This window comes from Neospora caninum, chromosome XI (genome assembly GCF_000208865.1).
Source record: "Neospora caninum Liverpool complete genome, chromosome XI".
Lineage (NCBI taxonomy): Eukaryota > Apicomplexa > Conoidasida > Eucoccidiorida > Sarcocystidae > Neospora > Neospora caninum.
The window spans coordinates 214,011-234,014 of NC_018397.1; the positions used below are offsets into that span (position 1 = coordinate 214,011).

At 55.0% G+C, this 20,004-nt stretch overlaps 3 protein-coding genes across 3 annotated transcripts; 2 read left to right on the forward strand and 1 right to left on the reverse strand.

Moving 5' to 3' along the window:
* Positions 1 to 127: 127 nt before the first annotated feature.
* Positions 128 to 5,245, reverse strand: NCLIV_053370 (putative U2 small nuclear ribonucleoprotein auxiliary factor U2AF; the record flags this gene model as incomplete). Its single annotated transcript, XM_003884890.1, has 7 exons — positions 128 to 559; positions 1,004 to 1,279; positions 1,449 to 1,520; positions 1,998 to 2,059; positions 2,601 to 2,953; positions 4,267 to 4,387; positions 4,795 to 5,245. 7 exons carry the CDS (start codon positions 5,243 to 5,245, stop codon positions 128 to 130), a joined length of 1,767 nt encoding a protein of 588 aa, XP_003884939.1.
* A 2,444-nt stretch (positions 5,246 to 7,689) lies between these two features.
* NCLIV_053380 (putative ribosomal protein L33) lies at positions 7,690 to 9,150 on the forward strand (the record flags this gene model as incomplete). The annotated part of the gene is made up of 3 exons (XM_003884891.1): positions 7,690 to 7,856; positions 8,413 to 8,604; positions 9,129 to 9,150. 3 exons carry the CDS (start codon positions 7,690 to 7,692, stop codon positions 9,148 to 9,150), a joined length of 381 nt encoding a protein of 126 aa, XP_003884940.1.
* Positions 9,151 to 12,695: 3,545 nt separating this feature from the next.
* NCLIV_053390 (conserved hypothetical protein) lies at positions 12,696 to 19,704 on the forward strand (the record flags this gene model as incomplete). The annotated part of the gene is made up of 7 exons (XM_003884892.1): positions 12,696 to 12,777; positions 13,254 to 15,631; positions 16,189 to 16,606; positions 17,515 to 17,645; positions 18,184 to 18,243; positions 18,951 to 19,070; positions 19,624 to 19,704. The coding sequence occupies 7 exons, from the start codon at positions 12,696 to 12,698 to the stop codon at positions 19,702 to 19,704; spliced, it is 3,270 nt and encodes a 1,089-aa protein (XP_003884941.1).
* Positions 19,705 to 20,004: the final 300 nt, after the last annotated feature.

Consider the following 20,004-nt stretch of genomic DNA (forward strand, 5'->3'; position numbering starts at 1 on the left):
CGCGGCGAGCGCCTTTTACGACTTTCGTCGTCCCGCACCGTGTCAGGCGCGCTCTCCACCCTCGAAACACCAGGTGCCGCAGTTTGTCTCCCCCCCCCCCATGCCCCTCTCGCGTTCTTGCGTCTTTCTAATCTTTATGCCCACTTACTTTCCTCGCCTTGGCAGACCATTCGCAGTCTTCAAATTCGACGTACGCGAAACCGATAGTCGCAGGCTTCTGCTCGTTGCCGTCGCTTCGCTTGCCTCCCGCCGCTTCGTCCTTCACCTCCGCTTCCTTTGCCTTTTCAACACCCTCGTTCTCGCCGTCCGCTGCGTTCTCGGTCACCTCCTGCTTCACCATCGCTGTGCCTGCGTCCTCGGTCTTCACCTCCGAATCTCCCTCTTCCTTCTTCGCGTGCGCCGCTGTCTCGCGCTCTTTCTGCTGATACTCAGGCTGGCTCTCGTGCTCAAATCCCCTAACCGGGCGCGGGATGTTCACCGACAGCACTGGACCGCCACACTCTTCGCATTCCAAGCGGATGTCTTCCACGATTTCCTCGTACTCCTTGTCGTCGAGGAGCTGAGCCACACAGCCCCAGACGAAACTCCACAACGAAAGAACATGCATGCATCCGGTTGCACCTAAAAAGTTCCTCGCCTGTCCTTCCTCGTCTCGTGCTTGCCATCAATTAAAAACGTATTTTGGGTGGCATGCATCAGTCGTGTCTCTCCCGGTGTTTCGGGCACGGTCCGGCCTGGCTGTGGAAACGGGCACATGTTTGTGGTTAAGCCAGACCTTTATGTGGTCCTGTTTGACGATCATCTCGTCTTTCGCCCCTTCCCCGATTCTTCCCCATGTCACTCGCGTTCGCGTCCCAAGCCGCCGAAACTCTGTCTCATATAGGCACCCGCGTCTCCTGTATCCTCCCCCCTTTTGTTCCGCAGACCGACGACCCGCCGGGGGCCTTCGCTTTCTGCAAACGGTTGGTGCTCCGCGCTCTCGCTCTTCTTTCAAGTTGCTTACGTCTTCAACGTCGACAATGTTCGAGAGGAGGAGGACGCGCGTGCACACCTGCGGCCGCAGCAAGGCCTGGATGCTCATTTCCTCTCCGTCCATCTCTTCTTCCTCTTCGTCCTCCGCTTTCATCTGCTTCGCCTTCGCCTTCTTGAAGAACGGGGCAATAACTTCTTGCTGAATCGCCTCTTCCGCAAGCAGAATGCGGTACGGCGAGTTCGAGTGCAGAATGTCCATAGCTTGTTCCTGACTCTCCAAATCGACGTACTCGACAATGCAGACCATCTGCCAGAAAACAGAACGCGCCACCAGCACGCGCACAGCTCTCTCCTGTCGATCGCGTTCGCGTGTTAGCCAGCGATAACGCGGGCGAGGACCCGCGTGTGTTGAGGGATGTAGCGACAGACGAGGGAACCCACAAGGATGCGACCACACAGAAATCCACGCGACGTACCTCAGAGCCGTCGTCCTTCTTCAGCAGATGGAAAGCATTCACTGGGCCAAACGTCTCAACCAACTGGCGAACCTGCACCGAAGCACGAATCCGCAAGAAACAGCTCATCCATCATGCGCGTCTCGACAGAAATAGATATATATATATATATATATATGTATATACGTATATATTTACATATACATATACATTTACATATACATTTATATTTATATATATATATATATATCTGCCTGTACAAACACACCGGGAACACAGATACGAAGAAACGATGTGCGACGGTCATTGCTGGAAGGCTGACATGCACGCACGTTTGGCAGCATTTATGCGCTCCGGCCTAGAGATGGACCCCGAGGTCTCTGTGCGGTTGTGCGGATTCGCGCACGCACCGCGTATATATATATATATATATAAATATCCACACAAGGATATGGGTTTGAAAACACCTGCATGCTTGCTCTCAGCTTGTGTTCGAGGTCCTTTGCTCTGTAGAACAAGATGATGCTTTGCCCTTTTATGCTCCAAGAGGTGTCCTCTCATAGTTCTCACTTTTTCTTCCGACATGAGGGGTGGGAGGTCGAGAATGCACAGACGTTCAGGCTGTTGATTCTCTGCAAGCAGACATCGCGAAAGAACGGACAGCCACAAACGGATGCACAGAAAGGGAGACAGAAAGGAGTGACGGACGCGTGTCCTTCAAAAAGTCCGCTTCCAGAGAATCACGAATCAACATGCTTCCCCCTGTCCTGATGCTCTTGTTCTCGCAGGCTATGCGACAGGAAGACAAAAAAACTCCAACCAATCGCTTGTTCTTCTCCGTGTTTAGCATCCCTTTCCCGTGAACCAAGAAACACACCGATGCATGCGCAACTAAAGACCACTGCACCCTAGATATATCCCTTGATGTGAATATGCATATACGGAGTGGCCCGCGTACATACGGCTGCAGTACACGATGCTCCAAAGCACAAGCACAATAAAGCGCATGCATATATATATATATATATATATATATATATATATATATATATCACATGCACATCTATATATATATATATATCACTATATATCACATTCACATATATATATATATATATACGTATATATATGCATCAGATACTCGGGAGACCCGACGGTTGGGCCGTTGCTTACTGTCTTCTTTCGTTTGTGAGGAAGTGACTCCGTGGGCGGCGAGCTGTGCGGCCGCCAGAGCGGCCTGCGGATTGGACGCAACAGTCGCCACAGAGGTCCCCGGCGTGCCCGCGGCGGCTGCGCCCCCAAGTGTTCCGACGCCTCCGGCCCCGGTCGTTTGGGCTCCAGGGACACCCGCCACCGCTCCAGGAAGGCCCGCAGCCCCAGGAACGGCGCCGAGTCCCACGCCGGGGAGTGCACCCCCGACTATCCCAGCGCCCATGGCAGCCTGCGGATGGAGAAGGGGAATCGTCGGCGGCGGAATGAGATGGTTCATGTCTTGCGGGTAGGTTTTGGGACGCCCGATGCGGAGGCTGAGAGAGACAGCGGAGCGAAAGAGGCGAGGCCGCAAGAGACAGACGCACAGGCCAGAGAGACATGAGCCGGTGGCAGATCTGCGCCATAAGGGCGCAAACAGCACATTCAACAGGTCCGGCGCAAGGCGATTACTCACTCCACCACATCGCCGCGCAACGGCCGGAAAACCGACACAGCCAGCGTGCGGCGGAACTGACCTCTTCAGGACCAGCAACCAAAGAAAACGCGCCGGATGCAGACGCGCACGCACACGTTTCCACTCACACACGCGCTGGACATTGCCTCTCCCCGGTGTTACCGCCGAACGCAAGACGTTGCCATCCCTTTCCAGCGCTCACACCCACGCGGGCCGGCATATGCTGGCGGACGGGTAGATGCATTCGCATGCACGCATTTACGCGATGCAGACACACACACACACGCATGCACGATGCCCAAAAGCCTTCCTAAAAAGCAGTGTGCTTGTCCTGTGTCCTACAAGCCCCTGCAAAGAAGTGCCCAGATCCTCCAGCACAGCGTAGCCCGTCCCCAAGGGAGAGAGCCGCCCTGCGGCGCTCCACGGCACCGATCTCTCCCAGGGCGGTCGTGGAACTCGACAGAAAGGATTCCAGCCCGGGAGGCACCGCGCCGAAACAGAACAGCTGCACAGCGTGTACGCGCGAGATGTTCGAAGTGGGCGCTTGCCAAAAACCCGCCACGGTGCCGAGCACTGCTCGCCTCCCGTCTTCAAAAAAAATTGCACACGGGGGGAAGAAGTTCGACGCTCCGCCCCTGTGCGGAGGCGCTTCCTGGTGAGGCCTTTTTTTGCCCAGGCGTGAACGTCTTCCTGCATCTATGGGGATACATCGGCACGTGTGCGAGCTCGATGCGCGGGCAGAGTCTGGACCACACACAGGCACCGACTGTGTGCTTGCCCCCCGGCCAGTCTAGCCACCCTGCACCAGCCTCGATTTGCGTCTTCTTCGACACTGGAACCTCTTTCGCATCCACAGCATCTGTTTCAGCGAGTGGATCGCGAGCCCTTGTGTCGCCTACGAGGCGCCAGGGACTTACTTGAGGGTCACCTATGCAACGGGATAGTGTCCTTTCAACGCTGTTAACACTGCTTATCAATTTCTGAAAAGGAAACTAGAAAGGAGATCGACAGCACGCCGAGACGCACCTCGTGCACTCTCGTCCACCGCTACATTGCGCGGCAGGACGAAAGCGACGCAGCCGCCGGCTTCTTCCAGTTCGATGCGCCGCCCCCCAAGTCAAAGAGACGCCACCAGACACCGATGGAGATCGGGATTTCAAAAAACGTTCTTACTTAAAGCCCATGCAGTTCAGTCCGTTCAACTGCATCCCGTTGCTCGCCTCCTCCATCGTGCGAAACTCGACGAACGCGTAGTGACCGTCGGTGCTTCGCCAGGCCTTGACTGCGGGCGGGCCTGTTGAAGTGTGAAAAGAAGACAGGAAAACACGACGACTTGTTTCTTCGACGCACGTCGCGGGCAGAGCCGAAAAACGCCCTCGGCACAGGTCTCTGCTGCTACGGGAACACCGGCTACTGCAGTTAGGAGACACAGACGAAACCACGTTCTTTACGATTGCTGTGCACCGCCACCCCAATTGACCTCTAACGGCCGTCCGCGAGTCAGGGGCACAGAAAAAGAGACAGAGAGAAAGAGCCGACCCGTGGCTCTTCTCCGGAAAGCAAAACCTCTCAGGGGGACACGCGCCAGGAAGCAGCAAGGGGCGTTTGCCTAGGTGTCACTACGCTCAACCAGCGACGCACGGCCTGCTGTCTTCCCAGTGTCTTCCCTGTGCGTTCTTCCGTGCCTCTCGCTGCGCTTACCCGGCAAGAGCGCGCCGCCGACGGCAGCCATCGCGGCGTTTAGGAACTCCATGAGCTGCGGCACCTCCAGAGAAGGCGGGAGGTTTCCCACGTAGAGCTCTCTCGCTGCCTTCGTGGCGGCGGCGTCGAGGGCGAGGCTGCTCGCGGGTCCGGAGAAGGCGGCGGAGGGCGCGACGGTGGGCAACAGGCTCGTGCCGGCGACTGCTGGCGACGCACTGATTTGCTGTTGGATGAGTTTCTTTTGTTGTTCCTCGGGCGTTTCGCCAGTTCGCGGCGGCGAGTCAAAACGGTACTGCTTCTTCTTTTCGCTCTTCCAACCGCTGGGCGTGGAGCTGGAAGAGAACGAAGAAGCACCGCTGCGCCTCTCTTCGTGGCGAGACCGACTGCGGCGATGCGACCGCGACCGGGACCGCCGCTTGCTGCCCGAACGGCCGTACAAAGAAGACTTCATCCTCTCGCGTTCTCTCTCTCTCTCTCGTTCTCTCTCTCTCTCTCGTTCTCTCTCCCTCTCTCGTTCTCTCTCCCTCTCTCGTTCTCTCTCCCTCTCTCGTTCTCTCTCGCGCTCCCGAGAGTGCTGGCGGTGGCGGTCGTGGTGTGACGAGGACTCGTGCCGTCTGTGGCTCCGCTTGGCGCTTCCGCGGCGGGGCGACGGCGAGCCCCGAGAGGAAGAGTAGCCCATTTCCGAGAGGAGACTGCGAGAGAGACGGGCGAGCTGAGACCGCGGCCGAGGAAGACACGCGCGAAGCAAAGACTCCGGCACGGGAAAAGGAAGAGACAAGCTGAGGGCGACAACGAGCGAAAAGCGACGGGCGCGACGGCAAAGCGAGAGCCAGAGCGCAATGGCCCTGAGGCGACTGGACCAGGTTGGCGCTACGGAAACGGCGGACTGTCGCCGGGACGCAGTGTACAGACGGAAGAAAGCACTTGAGGCTCGACCACTGAGGAGCCGCGCATCCAGTTCGCGCAACTCAGAGATGCAGTCGGAAGACCGCGATCGACCACGCGCGCATTCGACCCCGGACTGCGTTCTTAGTTGTGTAGGTGTACAGACACTTGAACCACATGCAAGGCGCTGCAGTGCGGCACAGAATTTGCAGCGCAGAAACGCCTGGAGAAGTTTACCTCTTCAGGAGACATGGAACCGGGTTCCTGTCAGCACGCAGGCCGAAAGAAATGGGTGGGACGGGTCGGGCGCGGACACCCGGGAAAACGCGAGTTGCTCCCCTCCGAGCACCAATCGATTGCGCCCTGCGGCGTTGCTGGGCACGCAGAAGGAAGATGAAGCTGAGAAAGGAAGAGCGCCTGCAGAAAAAAGACGAAGGGCGCCAAAAGACGGTGCGTCAGACTTCCCAGTTCGACAAGAAAACGGGCGAATTCCTCTGAGGAAGGGAAAGGCGAGTTCTCGAGCACGCCGAGCACGCCGACGAAAGAACCCCGAAGCGGCGGAAAGGAAACTGGCTCACGAACAGAGAAAGGCAAGCGAAAGAGAGAACGCTGGCTCTTGATTTGTCTGTTTTTTCGCCCGACGACTCGTGTTGGGCGCTTCTCTTGTTTTCGTCTCCCTCACGCCCTCTCGGGTTTCAGTTCCGGCCGCCACAGCAGAAACCGCACACCATCTTTACACGCAGCTCTGTGGATCCGCTGGAAACGTAGATTCGCCCTCCTGTCGTTTTCCCCCCTTGCTCGTCGTCCGCCGCTCGCGCCCTGCTGCATCGGATTAAAGACGGGTTCGTCGGCCGGCGCTGTTCCCGCGCGCGGCAGGAGCCGCATACACCTCGCAGCGGCGGAGCCTAGCCACGAAAAACAAGTTTTGCGGAGCGACGAGATAAAGGAGAAAGGCGTCCGCTGCCGAGGAGAAACCCAGGGGATCCCCCTGCTTTTTTCTTGAGTCTGCTTTCTCGTTTTTCCCCCGGAAAGGCGGTCACTCCAGCAGCGTTGCAGCAGCCGACGTCATGCACGAGACTGCAACTGCGCATGAGGAAGTGTAACGCCCGTTGGACATGCAAATCATTGCATGCAGCACTCCGCTATATGAGCTATGAGCCCTCGCGGGGGCTGTAATTGCCGCCTTACCATGTCTGTATATACACTCGTATTCGCACACGCCTCTCCACACGCTCGTAGGTCTGCTGCCTGTTTACGAACCTGCCTACTTTCTGGCGCTTTTGTACGACTCCGGGTGCATCCGTCTAGAGTGGCGTCACCTACGACCGTTCGCGAATGAAGGTTGTGGCCGTCTCGTCTTTGCGACAGTTGCAAAGACAGGCGACCGGCTGTAGACTCGCCCAGGGACGATTGGGAGACAGAGAGCGTCTGAATTCCGCGGGAAGGACTTTCTGAATCGAACTGTGTTGCAGAGCGTCGTGCCTCGCGACGAGAACACATCCGGTGCCCGCAGCGCTAGAATAATGTGGCGGCATTCGCTGCTCGAGGAAGGGACTTGGTGGAATGGACGCGTTCGTGGAGGAATGACCGTCAGGGACGCTGCATGTATCTCTGTATTCACGATGCATTAAAAATCGTCCCAGGTTCTCTGCGCTAGCTTGTTCTCTTGGCTTCGACGCTCGGCGGTGTGCGCCTCCTTGCCCTCGGTGTCGTCCTCAGTGTCGCTCTGTCCTTCCTTTCGTCCTTTTTCGTGTCTTACTCTTCCTCTCCTTCTCCTAAACCTGCGAGCCCTTTCTTTTCCTTCCCGTGCCTCTTTCCTGCCGAGTTTTTATTCGTCTTTTGGATGCTTCGCCGTCCGCTGCGCGGTCGCCTCTCGTGTTCGTCCGGTTTCGATTCGTCTGCGTCGGTTTCACAGCCCCTCTTTGTCTCGACGCTCTGTTTTGTTTTCTTCATCTGTCGTGCCGCCTCCTCGTTCTCTGCCATCCTTGCCTCCCTCACGCGCCAAGCACAATGCTGTTCACCTCGCCGGTGATGCTTCGAAGTCGGAGCAAGCGGCTGTTCGTCCAGCTAAAGAGTGCGGCCATGACGAACTTCTGCTACATGACAAGGAAGTCGCCGGAGAAGAAAAACTTTCGCATTGCCCTTCGAAAATATGACCCCGGAGTCAACAAACACGTGTACGCTTTCAAAAGGTCGCGCGAAAACTGCGTCCATATGCATGCTTCTGCATCTCGCCGCCTCTATGGAGCTCTAATCGTCGGTCTGCGCGGGCGTTCCTACACCTGTGCGCTGTCAGCATTTCAAAACATCGTCGCATACAACTCGAGCGACTCTGTATTTACCTACTCCGTATATATAGATATATGTATACCTGTCTATCCAACTATCTCTCTATATATATGCATATATAGACGATACATGGATATGCGTACGCCTATCCGTAGGGTTGCCACATTTCTGGGGGTGTAGGCTCCGCAAAAACAGCTGCGTTGCGTGTTGGGCACGCCCATACTTCCTCCCATCCCTGCACTGCCAATGTGGATCTCGTAGCCTGCATATATATATATATATATATATATGTATACATCTATATATACATATATATATATATATATATATATATATATATACCGATATGAACGTGTTGAGCTGCGAATGAGCGACGCCTACATGTACGTGTCTATATGCAGGTAGATTTGGGGGCGATTGGTTTGCTTGTGCTCCTTTCTTCAGGATGTTTTATGAGGCCCGACTACCGTCCGAGAAAAACAAGAAACAAATTACTCTCTCCCTACAGCGGTATATTCGCTGGACAGGAAAACAAGTGAAACTTCTTCTCGACAAAGTCGAGAAAGCGTGGGAATATGGACGATTTCAAAAGTACTTCGACAATCAGGCCCCGCTACTCACAGACCGACGCGGAAGGTAACATGCGTCCAAAGGCGGGCAGCGGGTTATCGACGGACTTGTACCTGTGCCTGGGTGCATAACAAGGCAGAAATGTGCACGCATATGGATATACATACGTGCCGAGAACAAAACCTCTTCATTCGTATGTACACAGGCATGAACATATATACATACATATAAGTGTATCCGGGTGCATAGACGCGCGTATAGATATATGGTGTATGTAAGTGTTAATGCCCACACAGTTGGCCGCGGTTTTTCGTGAGTCGCGAGTCGGGGTCAGTTCTGTCCACGGAGATGGGCATTAGGAAAAGCTAGTGGCAGACAGACGATGCTTCAGTGACGATTTTTGAGCAACGGGGTAGGAATCGACTTAGAACGTAGGAGCTATGGGACATGGTGAGCAGAGGCACAACAAGTTGGAGATCATGATGCTGAAGAAGAGGTGCTCGAGCCTGGCGACCCCGTGCCTCTGGGCGGTTTTCTATATCTTATGAGCCGTGGTGTCTTTTCGTTTTCGCTGTTCCTGTTTTTCTCAGAGCTGTTCCACGGTACAAATGAAACAGCACGACGCGGGCCTCCCACCGTCCATACACTCCATTTCGTGACGCTTCCCGGTCGTCTCGGATTCGACGCCACAGTCCGCGGAAGAATCGCTTTTTCGGGTTTCCTTGTATGTTTTCGTAGAAACAAGCAGGTACATGTTCTGCTTTTCTGGTGGGCTGTTTTCTGTCGACGCTCTGGTGTCTGCCGAGCTGTTTGGTCCGGCGGCAAAAAACATGCAGTGGACGAAATCCTGAGAGTCTCGATTTTTCGTCCTTCCGCGCGTTCGCTGCTTCTTTGCTTCGCTTGTGTCTTCCGCCGTCTGAATGAAACACACTGCAGAAGTGTGTCCTCTAGGCGACCGCGAATTCCACAGCCAGCACCTGTTCACGTTAGCGCACGTCAGAAAGAATCGGGAAATAGCTTTCAACCGACAGAGAGAGAAAATGTGCGTTTCGGCTCAGCAGCGACCAGCCGTTACACGCTACGCGTGGTTTTTTTCGCGAGTGTCCGCGCACAATTAAAAGTGTTGGATTTCAATATCCTCCTACATCAAGGTAATTATTCTACATCGGTTCTATCTAGGCAGTCCCCCCCCGTGTAAGGTGCGGTCGAAGGAGGAAGCAACGGAATCCTTCCGCTTCAGAGGAGACATTTGCTTTGCTGTAGTGTGTGTTCACGCGAAACGCAGAGCACGAATTGAGGTACAGTGCATTCCGACCCACAGAAAGAACACATGTTATACGCTCGATGATGAGTCCTCTGTGGCGCTCCAGAGAAAGCTTCAAATGGAAGCCGATTTGGCGCGAGGAAGTCTCAAGGAGAAAGGAACTTGGACAGCGTTGAAACAGGAGGGTCGGCCAGACAAATACCGTCTCGCACGGCAATAATTCCCCGACAAAGCGGATGCTACATGTTTATCATAATAAGTTGGACACACTTAAGACGGGAACAACGCTGAGAGGCAAGTGCGTGGCACTACGGCGGCGATAGTTTTGGAGACGAGGAGAGGCGAGGACGGGGAAGCGGCACAAGGCAGGCAGAGCAGGACTGTGTGAACCGAGACTCGACCGTTATGGAGCACTCGACGACAGAGGCAGATTTCAGGAATTTTTCCAGAGTCTGGAAGTCTGAAATACTCGGGAGTCTTGCGCCCCAGTATCTGAGAGTCAGCTCGAAAATGCCTGCTCGGTTCAACAGATTTTGCCTCGCTCTTTCGTGTGGCAGCTGCGCAGCCCTGGTCCCGTCATCTAGGGGTTTTCCTGCCTTCCAGCGATCTCCCTCCGTGCTGGCTTCTATGATTGGGGCAAGAACGGAGCCGCGATCTTCGGATTTTTTGGAAGTCGAGGCCGCGCACGTTAAAACGCGACGACTTCTGCGCAGATCGTGATGTGCAAGGAGTGGCAGCAGGTGTACCATATATATATATATATATATATATATATGTATATATATATGTATATATATATATGTATATATATATATGTATATATATATGTATATATATATATATGTATATATATATGTATATGTATATATTCACATAGATACAAAATATGCACCTACTCCTTTGGGTTTACAATGTAAATCCCATAGTTTTTATATAGGCACCAACGTCTTCTCGTTCTTCCATTTGGTGCGAACACACGGATCCCATCCATGCCGTTTATTTTTTTGCTTACCATCACAGGGGATTTCCGACTCTTTGCTACACACAGGAGGCACTTGTCTTCGGCTTTTTCAAAGACTGCCAGAAAAATGTGAAGGAAGCGGGGGAAGCGTGCGCGCTTTGTGCGCGCCACATACAGATCCGCTGCTACGGCCTGCTGCCGGGGGGGTTATCTGTCCTGTCAGCTATATCTGTCCTGTCAGCTAGACGCTCCTCTGTCTCTGTCTGTGCAAATGTTTGTCTTCTTCTCTCTGGTTTCCGCTCTTGTGTCCTGCGGTTCTCGGTGCCTCTCCGCTGACGTCACCGCCCCGGCTGGAGACGCCGGCCGGCTAGGAGTGAGCTTTCCCTGTCTCGCCCGGGTGTTCCAGCAGTGAGAGTGACGTAGGAAGCGTCAGCGGTTGCGTGGACACAAGGAGACAGACGGCAGGCAAGCATCTTGCTCGGCATCGAGACTGCTTTTCCTCACAGACGGACGAGGAAAAGAAAGCAATGCGTTGCCAAGACAGCCAGAAAAACCAACGGCGGGGACACAGAAGAGCAGAGTCCTTCGGACGCGCGTGTTTCCTGTCAGTTATCTTTGTTGGAGTCCTGTTTCTATTGGGAAGTTTCCGGCGGCGAATAAAAACAGACACTGGGTCCGAGACACACGGAGAGCAAGAAAAGAAGCCGGAGCATCGCGCTGCCCGTTCTCTCGGCTTTACGAAAAGTGCACCGCAGCAAGAAAAAAAGAGAGGCGCAAGGTGAGGAACAACACGCGAAAGTCTATGACGTGGGCGGCACTAGGCTCTTTTTTTCCGCTTTCTGTACAGACGAAACGGAACCTGAATCGCGGGTGCGCTCCGAGTTAACGCGCGAGAGTCGCACAAGGCCGCGAGAAAAGGCAGCACAAGGCAGCCGTGTGTGTCTCGGCGGTCCCGCGCACGCGGGTGTCTTGTTGAAAAAAGTGTTGAATCGATTGTCCGCGAACTCCTGCTGTAAAGCGCCGCCTTTCGTGTCCCCTGAAATCGAAGGCAACACTTCACCTCTTTGTCGTCAGTGTCTCCCTCGTCACACTGCGCTCACGCAAGCCTGCCTGTCTCCTGCGTTACTTTCTGTTTGTTCCACACATCGATTTGGAAATGACGGCAGCTGTCCTGTTTTCTTCCCTTGCCTCTCTCTTCCCTGGCGCTCTCCTGCGCTGAACCGGTCGGCGCCGGCTTCCTGTCTCCATGTCTCCGGGAGTGGCGGTCTTTTCGGCGACTTCTCTTCCGTTCCGCGTTTCCATTTCCTGTCGCGACGGCGCGTCTGGCCCGCCGGCACGACTGACGGTCTCTCCTGCCTCTCTCCCGGCTTCAGCACTGTCTCCTTTCCGTCGTGGTCGTGTATCAAGAGGCCTGCATGCAGAGACGGTTCGGTCGCAGGAAAGTGCCGGGGTTTTCCTCTATCCTCCAAAAAGGCGGGAGAATGCGGGTCCGCAGTTGCGTCTTCCCTATGTTTTCAGCCCTTCGATTCTTGCTCACCACCTCCTTTGTTCTTTTTTCCCTCGCTTCTCACGGATTGATCGCGAAAGCCCGCTTCCTCACACCGCACAATCTAGGCCTCTCTTCTCCTCTTCACTCTGCCTCTCCACTGGCCTCGGCCCTGTCTTCTTCAGTCTCGACAGCCCCTTCGTCGCTCCCCTTACTTTCTTCCCTCAGTCTGCCTCCGTCTTTCTCTTCTTCCTTCCTCCCCGCCTCGGCTTCGCCTCCTGCACTCGCCTCGGCTTCGCCTCCTGCACTCGCCTCGGCTTCGCCTCCTGCACTCGCCTCGGCTTCGCCTCCTGTACTCGCCTCTTCCTTCTTTGAGACTTCTGTCTCTTCCTCTCCGAGGGACACCCCACACGGAGCCTGCGCCTCTGCGCCCTGCCTCCTACAAGATGAGCAGCAGGCGACAAAGGCCAATGACGAGGCCAGGGCTCGCCGGCCGCAGAGAGACGCTCTGGACGAACCCGCGCTTAGGTCGGTCTCTCTTCGCGTTCCAGGGGAAGGGAGGAAAAAAGCGACGACTCCATGTGGATTTGAGAAAAAGTGCCCAAGCGCAGAACGGGCTAATCTCCGGACGCTCAAGTGTCCCTCGCAAGCCGCGCGACGCCTGCCGACTCGTGCTTGTTCTTCCAATCCTTTTCTGATTCTGCCTGCGGGCCCTTGGTCGAGGCCCTGTGTTCGTCTTGTACGAGGAGACAACTCAGATAGCGCGAAACGAGAACTGCTAGAGAAATGGCGGGGAGAGAACGGTTTCTGCGCCTCTCGAGCAATCGCACCTTCGACGTCTCGTTTCGGTAGGTCTGCACGTTTGCTGATGGGAACGGCTCCTACCTTTCTCTCTCCTGTCACCTCCGTCTGGGTATCCGTGCGGGATCGTCCGCGGCTTCTGTGTCCTCTTTCTTCTCTTCCGTGTCTTTCCGTCCACTCTGCGTCTCTTTCACCGCGCGCAGCGCGTTCTCTGGTTCTTCCGTCCCAGTCTACGTCTTGGCTCTGTTCGTCCGCCTCCTCCTCTCTTGAGAGCGCCTTTGGAAGCTACACGGGGCCGCGCGATCCGGCTCTCAAGTCGCAGGATATATTTGGTGAAGCGAAACTCAAGCGAAGGAGCCTCTACGAAATTGCGGAGAAGTTCGACAAAATCGCCAAAGACGATTACGACGCAATTCTGAAGCAAGTGGTGGAGGAAGCGAACCGCGAGATGCTCGAGAACAAGTTGCAGTGGGACAAGAACGCCCAGAGGAAGATCGCGGCAGACGCGCGTCAGGGGGGTACAGTCAACGCGGAGACAGAAGCAAACGGAGAAGATCAAGAGTCGGAGCGAGACGAGCAAGGGCCTCGAAGACCGGGCCGAGAAACGGCCTCGGGTTCCTCAGAGTGGCCGCGGCGTTCCTCACCTGCAGATGCTCCGGTTTGCGGAGACGTACGGGAAGTGTCTCGAAATGTGTTTGTCCTTTCTCCCCCCAAGCCATCCGTCGCTCCACACCGCTTGTCTTCTTCCGCTCCTTCCCCGTCTTCGTCCCTCGACGCGTCTTCCGCTGCTCTCCCTTGTGCTTTTCTGCCTCCTCGGCCGGCTGCCGACGCCTATCCGCCGGACGCTTTGTCCCGAGAGGACCGACCGGACGCAGAGCGAGAGCGGCGGAAGGCAGGGAAACACTTTGACGGACAGCTCAGAACCGCGCTGTCGGCAGCGGCTGTCCTGTCCTTTGCAGATCGAGATCTTGCTTCCTTTCGCCTGCTCGAAATCGCGAAACTGTTTGGCCGCCTCTGCCAGCTGACGAACGTTCGCGGCGAGGACCTCAAAGACGATCCGCGGTATGCGCGCCTCGTGACCGCCCTGGACCTTCGCCTGCAAGAAGAGCTCCAGGATGTGACCCGGCAGATCGTTGTTTCGGAACGCAGACAGCGGAAGGGGGCTGACAGACGAGGCGAACAAGGCGTTGCCGCTGAGAACCCGGAGAGCGGCGAGGCCCGAGGCTGGAGGGCCGAGACAGGTGAGGACGGGGAGCGCGGAGAGGAAAACGGCGTACGGGAAGGCGCCCAGGAAGACCGGCGAGAGAGCACAGGCGTAGGAAGAGGCAAGGATGCAGAACGAGACAGAGTGACGCGGCTACGATTTGAACTCGGCCCCGCCGACCTCGTGGCGTTAGGGCAGGCCCTGAGACTCTCACAGCTTGCTTTGGATCTGGACATGGTCCTTCGCAATTTGGAACTCCTTGCTCTCCTCCAGCTTCCTTCTTTCTCGCTCAGCCAAATATGTCAATTTGTCGTAGCGCTCGGCCACATCCGCACCACAAGCGTGCGGCCGCTCTCTCGACCTTTTCTGTCTCGGGTCTCGTCCCACATCGGCGTCCTCCTCTCTGCTTCCTTGGAGGGCCTTGCGAAGAAAGAGGCCGAAGCCGGGGAAGGCAGACGCCAGGCAGCAGCGGCCAGGCGAACGGCGCGAGAAGCGCGGCGAGCGGAAGCCCCGGAGGACGGAGACGGCGGGGAACCCAACGGAGACTGTGGGGCTTTCGGCAACGAGGGAAGGGTGGGGCGAAGGCAGGAAGGAGGCGCGAGAGCGGGACGGCAAGACGCGACGAGGGGAGACAACATGGGAATGGACGACAGCGAAGAGAAAAGGCCGCCTTCCATGCCGCATAGGCTGTGTCAAGAACCGCGGAGAGAGACAGGTACTTTGTCGAGTGGGAACGTGGGAAGGGCTCCTGGAGCCGACGTAACACTCTCTCTGGCATCTGCAGTGAACCACGTGATGGATGCTCTGCCTTTCCTCTCCATTTTCGAGGAAGAGTCGTTTCTCTTTGCTGAGCATCGCACCCCGTCTCTCTTCACCGAGGCTTTCCGGCGCACCCTTGGCCTGGCGTGGGCCGAGACGGTGTCTCTCGAGGACTCGGAAAGGACGCGAGACTCCCAGCTCGTCCCGGGCCTCAGCCCGCGTCGAGAGAGTCCGGGCCAGATACCTTTCCATTCCCTCGCGGACCTAAATCTGCACGGTGGGAGCCGGCCGCTCGAATGGAAAACCCAAGAACGAGGCGCGAGCGAGGCGACGAGCAGCCGAGAGAGGGAAGCTAACAAGGAAGGTTTAGAGAGAATCAACCAAGTGCGGTGTGTGGCCAAAACCGTCAAATGCGTCTTGAAAACTGGCAACGCCGGCGACCAAACCGTTATATCGGCTCTGACCCGCGTTGCTGTTTCGCTGGTGAGCGACAACCGGAGAGACGCAGAAGAGAACCCGGAAGGCGAAAACGAAGAACGCTCCCTGGCGAATTCGCGCTTGTCGCGTCGACTGGCAAGGGCGCGAGCGCTCCTTGAGGTTGTATCAGCCCTTTCAGAGGTAGGCCTGAGAACCGAAGAACGGAGCCTCCGACATTGCGCCTCTAGCAAAGGGTGCGCTGCCCGTTGCCTTACCTCGGGTTTCCTCTGCTATCCCCCTAAAAGAAAAGAATGTGGAGGTGAACAGCGGCAAGCTTGGGTGACGCGCGGCTCTGCATCGCTCTCCACCGTGAGGGCCTCGTTCCGGTCTAGCTGTGATGTTTATGTTCTTAATACCGGCCTGTCGATTCACGCCGTGTACAGGAGCTGTACCTGCAGATACGTGCCAGCGGCGACGTTCAGAGACGGCGTGCAACTCCGTATCGAGTCCGTTTCTCCTTTCGAGCAGGGCGTTCGGCTTCCTCTCGCCGAAACTCGGGAGGACCTGTGGTAGAGATGCCGCCCATCGCTAGAACCGTGGATTGGCATGGATCTCGATATGCTTTGGCAATCCCCTGCTCCCCCCCAGCGACTACGGAAACGGAGATGCGTCTGACAGCCATTGCACCTCGCGCAGCCTCACCTTGTTCGTTCTCAAATTTTCCCCGTTCGTTCCTTTCTCGCCTCTCTGTCCTACAGGCAGGCGCGCTCAGTCAGGAACTGTGGCGGGCCGTGAGGCGCGACGTGCGCTTGGTCCTCCCCTACCTCTCCCTGTACCAGCTCGACCTCGCTGCTCGGTTGCACTTCCAGACGGTTTCAGACAGGGCCTCTGGGCGCATGCAGCATGACGAAGAGAGAAAGGGATGGCCGGTAGAAACAAGAAGGGAGGCGGAAGTCGACGTGATGGACGAGGAGCAGACGGAAGTCACAGAACGAGGACGGGAAGATCGAAAGAAGCGCGAAGAAGCCCAATTCTTGGATTCACTTCTTCGAGTGTTTCGAGCACAAACACGTAGCATGAATAATCGAGAGATTTCAGCATTTGCCGATCGCCTCGTCGCCGAGCCCACCTGGCTAAGAACAGCGAATTCCCCGACTGGTCGAGATCTCGTTGCCAGTAAGTCGAGACCCGGGAAGCACTTTAAAATGCTGAGCTGGGAGCAGTGCGTTCGGGCATGTAGGTAGAGGTCTGAAAGGAGTACCTTTTTCAGCAAGCAAGATATTTATGTGTTCGCACCCGTACATGGGCACATCGACCGGTGCATCGATGCAGAGATAGACGCGTAGGGAGAGTTTGTTTTTTTTTGTTTAGGTTGTGTGTGTGCATCAGTCTCAATCTAGTCTTCTACGCGCAAAAGCGATGACCTAGAACAGAATACTCTGGTCAGTGAAGAGCACATGAGAACTCGGCGTGGGCAGTGCAACGTCGGAGAGTTGCATGAGGGCGAGGACACATGTGGTTTAGTTGAGTGGTTTTAGGTCGTTTCCGACACTAGTTTATGTACCTTCAACGTGTCCTTCTCTATTCCGGCCGTCATTGCCTGGACTCGCACGAGCGCACACAACTCGCTTTGGTACAGCCCTGTGGAGTTGCCTCGTCGGATTTGCTTCCTTTTGTGGATGTGATCAACCAGATGATGAAAAACCGCCTTCGGCTGCAAGACAAACGAAGCGTTGTTATGTGGATGATTCATGTACTCGGTTTTTCAGTACCTATCCAGAGGGACAGTCGTAAGCGCAAGGCTGCACTGTGCGGTCTGTACACTGCTCCCGTGAACAGCCTATCCTGAACGCCTTCGTTTACCACGAGAAGCATTCGCGTCTCCGTATCCCGTCTCTCGCCCGCTATATGCGTCAGCGCCCTCCGTTGTGCATGTTTGGAGCGGTTTCGTCTGATTATAAAAACGACCTAGACGTTTTCATTCAGTTCAAAAAGAAGCGGTTTCTGGTGTACGCGTTCGTAGCGAGGCCTAGAAAAAGACGTAGCTACAAATAGATCGATTTGTCGCGTTTCTGTGCGTTCAGCGGTGTTCTCTGAGAGTCGCGAGCGGTACATTGACGCGAAGGAGGACACCTATAACCGGGACGGCCTCTCGCTGAGGCCTCTGATGAATCTCGCCCTTTTTGCAGGGGGCTGTGGGGTCGTCTCTCTTCAGGTAGGGCCTGACAAGTTTGGCCTCAGTGGCCAAGCTTCTACTTTGCCGCCTTCTGTACCATTTTGTTTTGACTGTGTCACCCCGCGCGGACGGCATGTGAGGGGAACCGATCCGGTCGGGGAGCGTTTCCGTCGCTATAAAAGACCCTGTGAACCGTCAGTGGAATCTCCATCAACTTAGATGGAGGCGTTTGCTCCAGCGCATCTCCGAAAACGCCCTTTCACACAGACACCCAACACCAACGTCACCTTCCTCCTAGTGGATGCCTGTTAACGTTTGCAGGGGATTCGCTGTGGCTAACAAGGCGTGGACGTGCAGGTTACGGGCACGGGTGCATTTGTGCCTGCGTGTTTCCGTCTTTTTCCTTCCTAACATAGGAGCCTTTAGAAGCAAGCACATGGCTTCTGCGGGATGCCCTCGTGTGCTTGAGAGGCCGCTGTCTGCGCTCGCAGCGAGTCGCTTCGCCTGCTTCATGTGGTTTGTTGGCTTACTGAATGTCCAGCGTTTCCGACTTCTTTGATGTGCTTCCTGTTTTCAGGTTATGTTCGATTTCCTTCTTCATATTCTTCAGATCCACCGCGCCGATGTTAAAATTGCCGTGAGTGAAGAGCTTTGAAACAGCGGAGGCACTTCCAGTTGCTCTCAAAGTGCCCTGGTTCTGCGCCTCACGCTGTGTCGACACGAAATTACTCTTACTGCATCCCGTCCCGATTCATCTGTCTCTATTCTGATTTGTTTTCTCTTCTCAGCCGGATTCGCCTATATCCCACCAAGTGCTGCGCGCGACATAATTGTCCACGTCCATTTAGTTTTATTCGCTTCTACACTCGAACGCGTACATCTATCTGGGCATGCGAGCGTGTGTATACCAACATATCCACCCGTTGCCGTGCATCGTCTGCACTTTGGTATCCCTTCTTTTCTCAGGACCTTCTTCGCCTCAGTGAAAGCCTCCACAGCTTTGCACTCCGCCCCGCACTTCTCCAAAAGCTGGTTAGTCATTTGTCGTTAGCCACCTTCAAGTCTTTTTACCAGTGCTACTACGGAACAGGATTAGGGCACATGTCTCATTTAGGGCTTGCGAAGGAGCATATGGAGAAATAACGCAGATGTCGAGGTACGCCGATCTTCTTTGATATATGGGGCCCGGCTGAGAGAAGACGCATTTCGTTGTTTAGAGTTAGGTGTGATTTGCCTTGCATACTTCAGTCCTCGGGAGTTCGGCTCCAAAGGTTAACCACCATTGTTACATACATATTGATGCATGTGCAAGGAGCACCTGTATTATAACGTGGTAATGTGAAGATTGACTTTGATATCATGCAAATCCAAAATCGCCAGGGAGTCGAGACGCTCTTTTGTTTCATTTTGGACAAGGCGGAGGAGATCGTTGAGAATCTGCGGAAGTCTGCGCCGGATTTACCTGTAAGTTGCGTTTCGGTATCAACTCAGGGAGTAACTGCTTAAGCATTCTTCGCAGCTTGCATCCTTATTCGTTACTGTTTCTTTCTGCGCTTTGCAAACAACTTCCTGGCAGCGATTTAGATATCTGGAGGAGAGTCCTGCCGGTTGATCCTGGATCTGCACAAGCCGCAAATCAATCACAGCGACAGATGCGTCTGCTTCTAAGTGCCAACCGCCTAGTGCATGCAATCCGTGCAACATACGCACAGCTATAGATGCATGTAACCCTATACATACATATTTTCATATGGATACGTATTTACATGCATGCATACATTTGTATATGTTTCTATGGTCAAGAATGTCTTCTTCCTTGGGTTCCCTACCCTCTATCTTCAAACCCGTTAGTACGCTGTGTACTGTCAGGCACACTTCTGCATTGCTGCCTCTAAAACGATCCCACATCTGGATCCGATTCTGATTGTATTACGGTAGTTTAGCAGCCCAGAGCTCGACGCTCTTTTAATTTTCGAAACAATTTTGCGCTGCGTCGTTTTTGCCTATCTGATGCTAGGACGACCTCTACGCCGAGCTACAGAACTTCAGTATTGCGGTACTAATCCTCTTATTTCAGAATAACGACGCCGTGGCATAAGCAATTGTTGGTGTTGCCAACTGCCACATGAGGGAGACACAGAAGAGAACGGCAACGCTACGCAAGAAAACCGTCTAGGTTGATGAACACATTTCCTTTCCTTTTCTTAGCGCAACACATGCATGTTTCTACACAAATAAGCTTACATATGCATGCGCATGCTTGAATAGATCCAGCAATTTTGGCAGGGTGCTTCTTTTTCCAGCTGACCTGCGTGCTCCGCAGCAGCGTCACGCTCGTGAGATTTAGCACAGAAGAGTGTCGTCTCTTTCACCGCTCACTCACCCAGCACGTGCATGA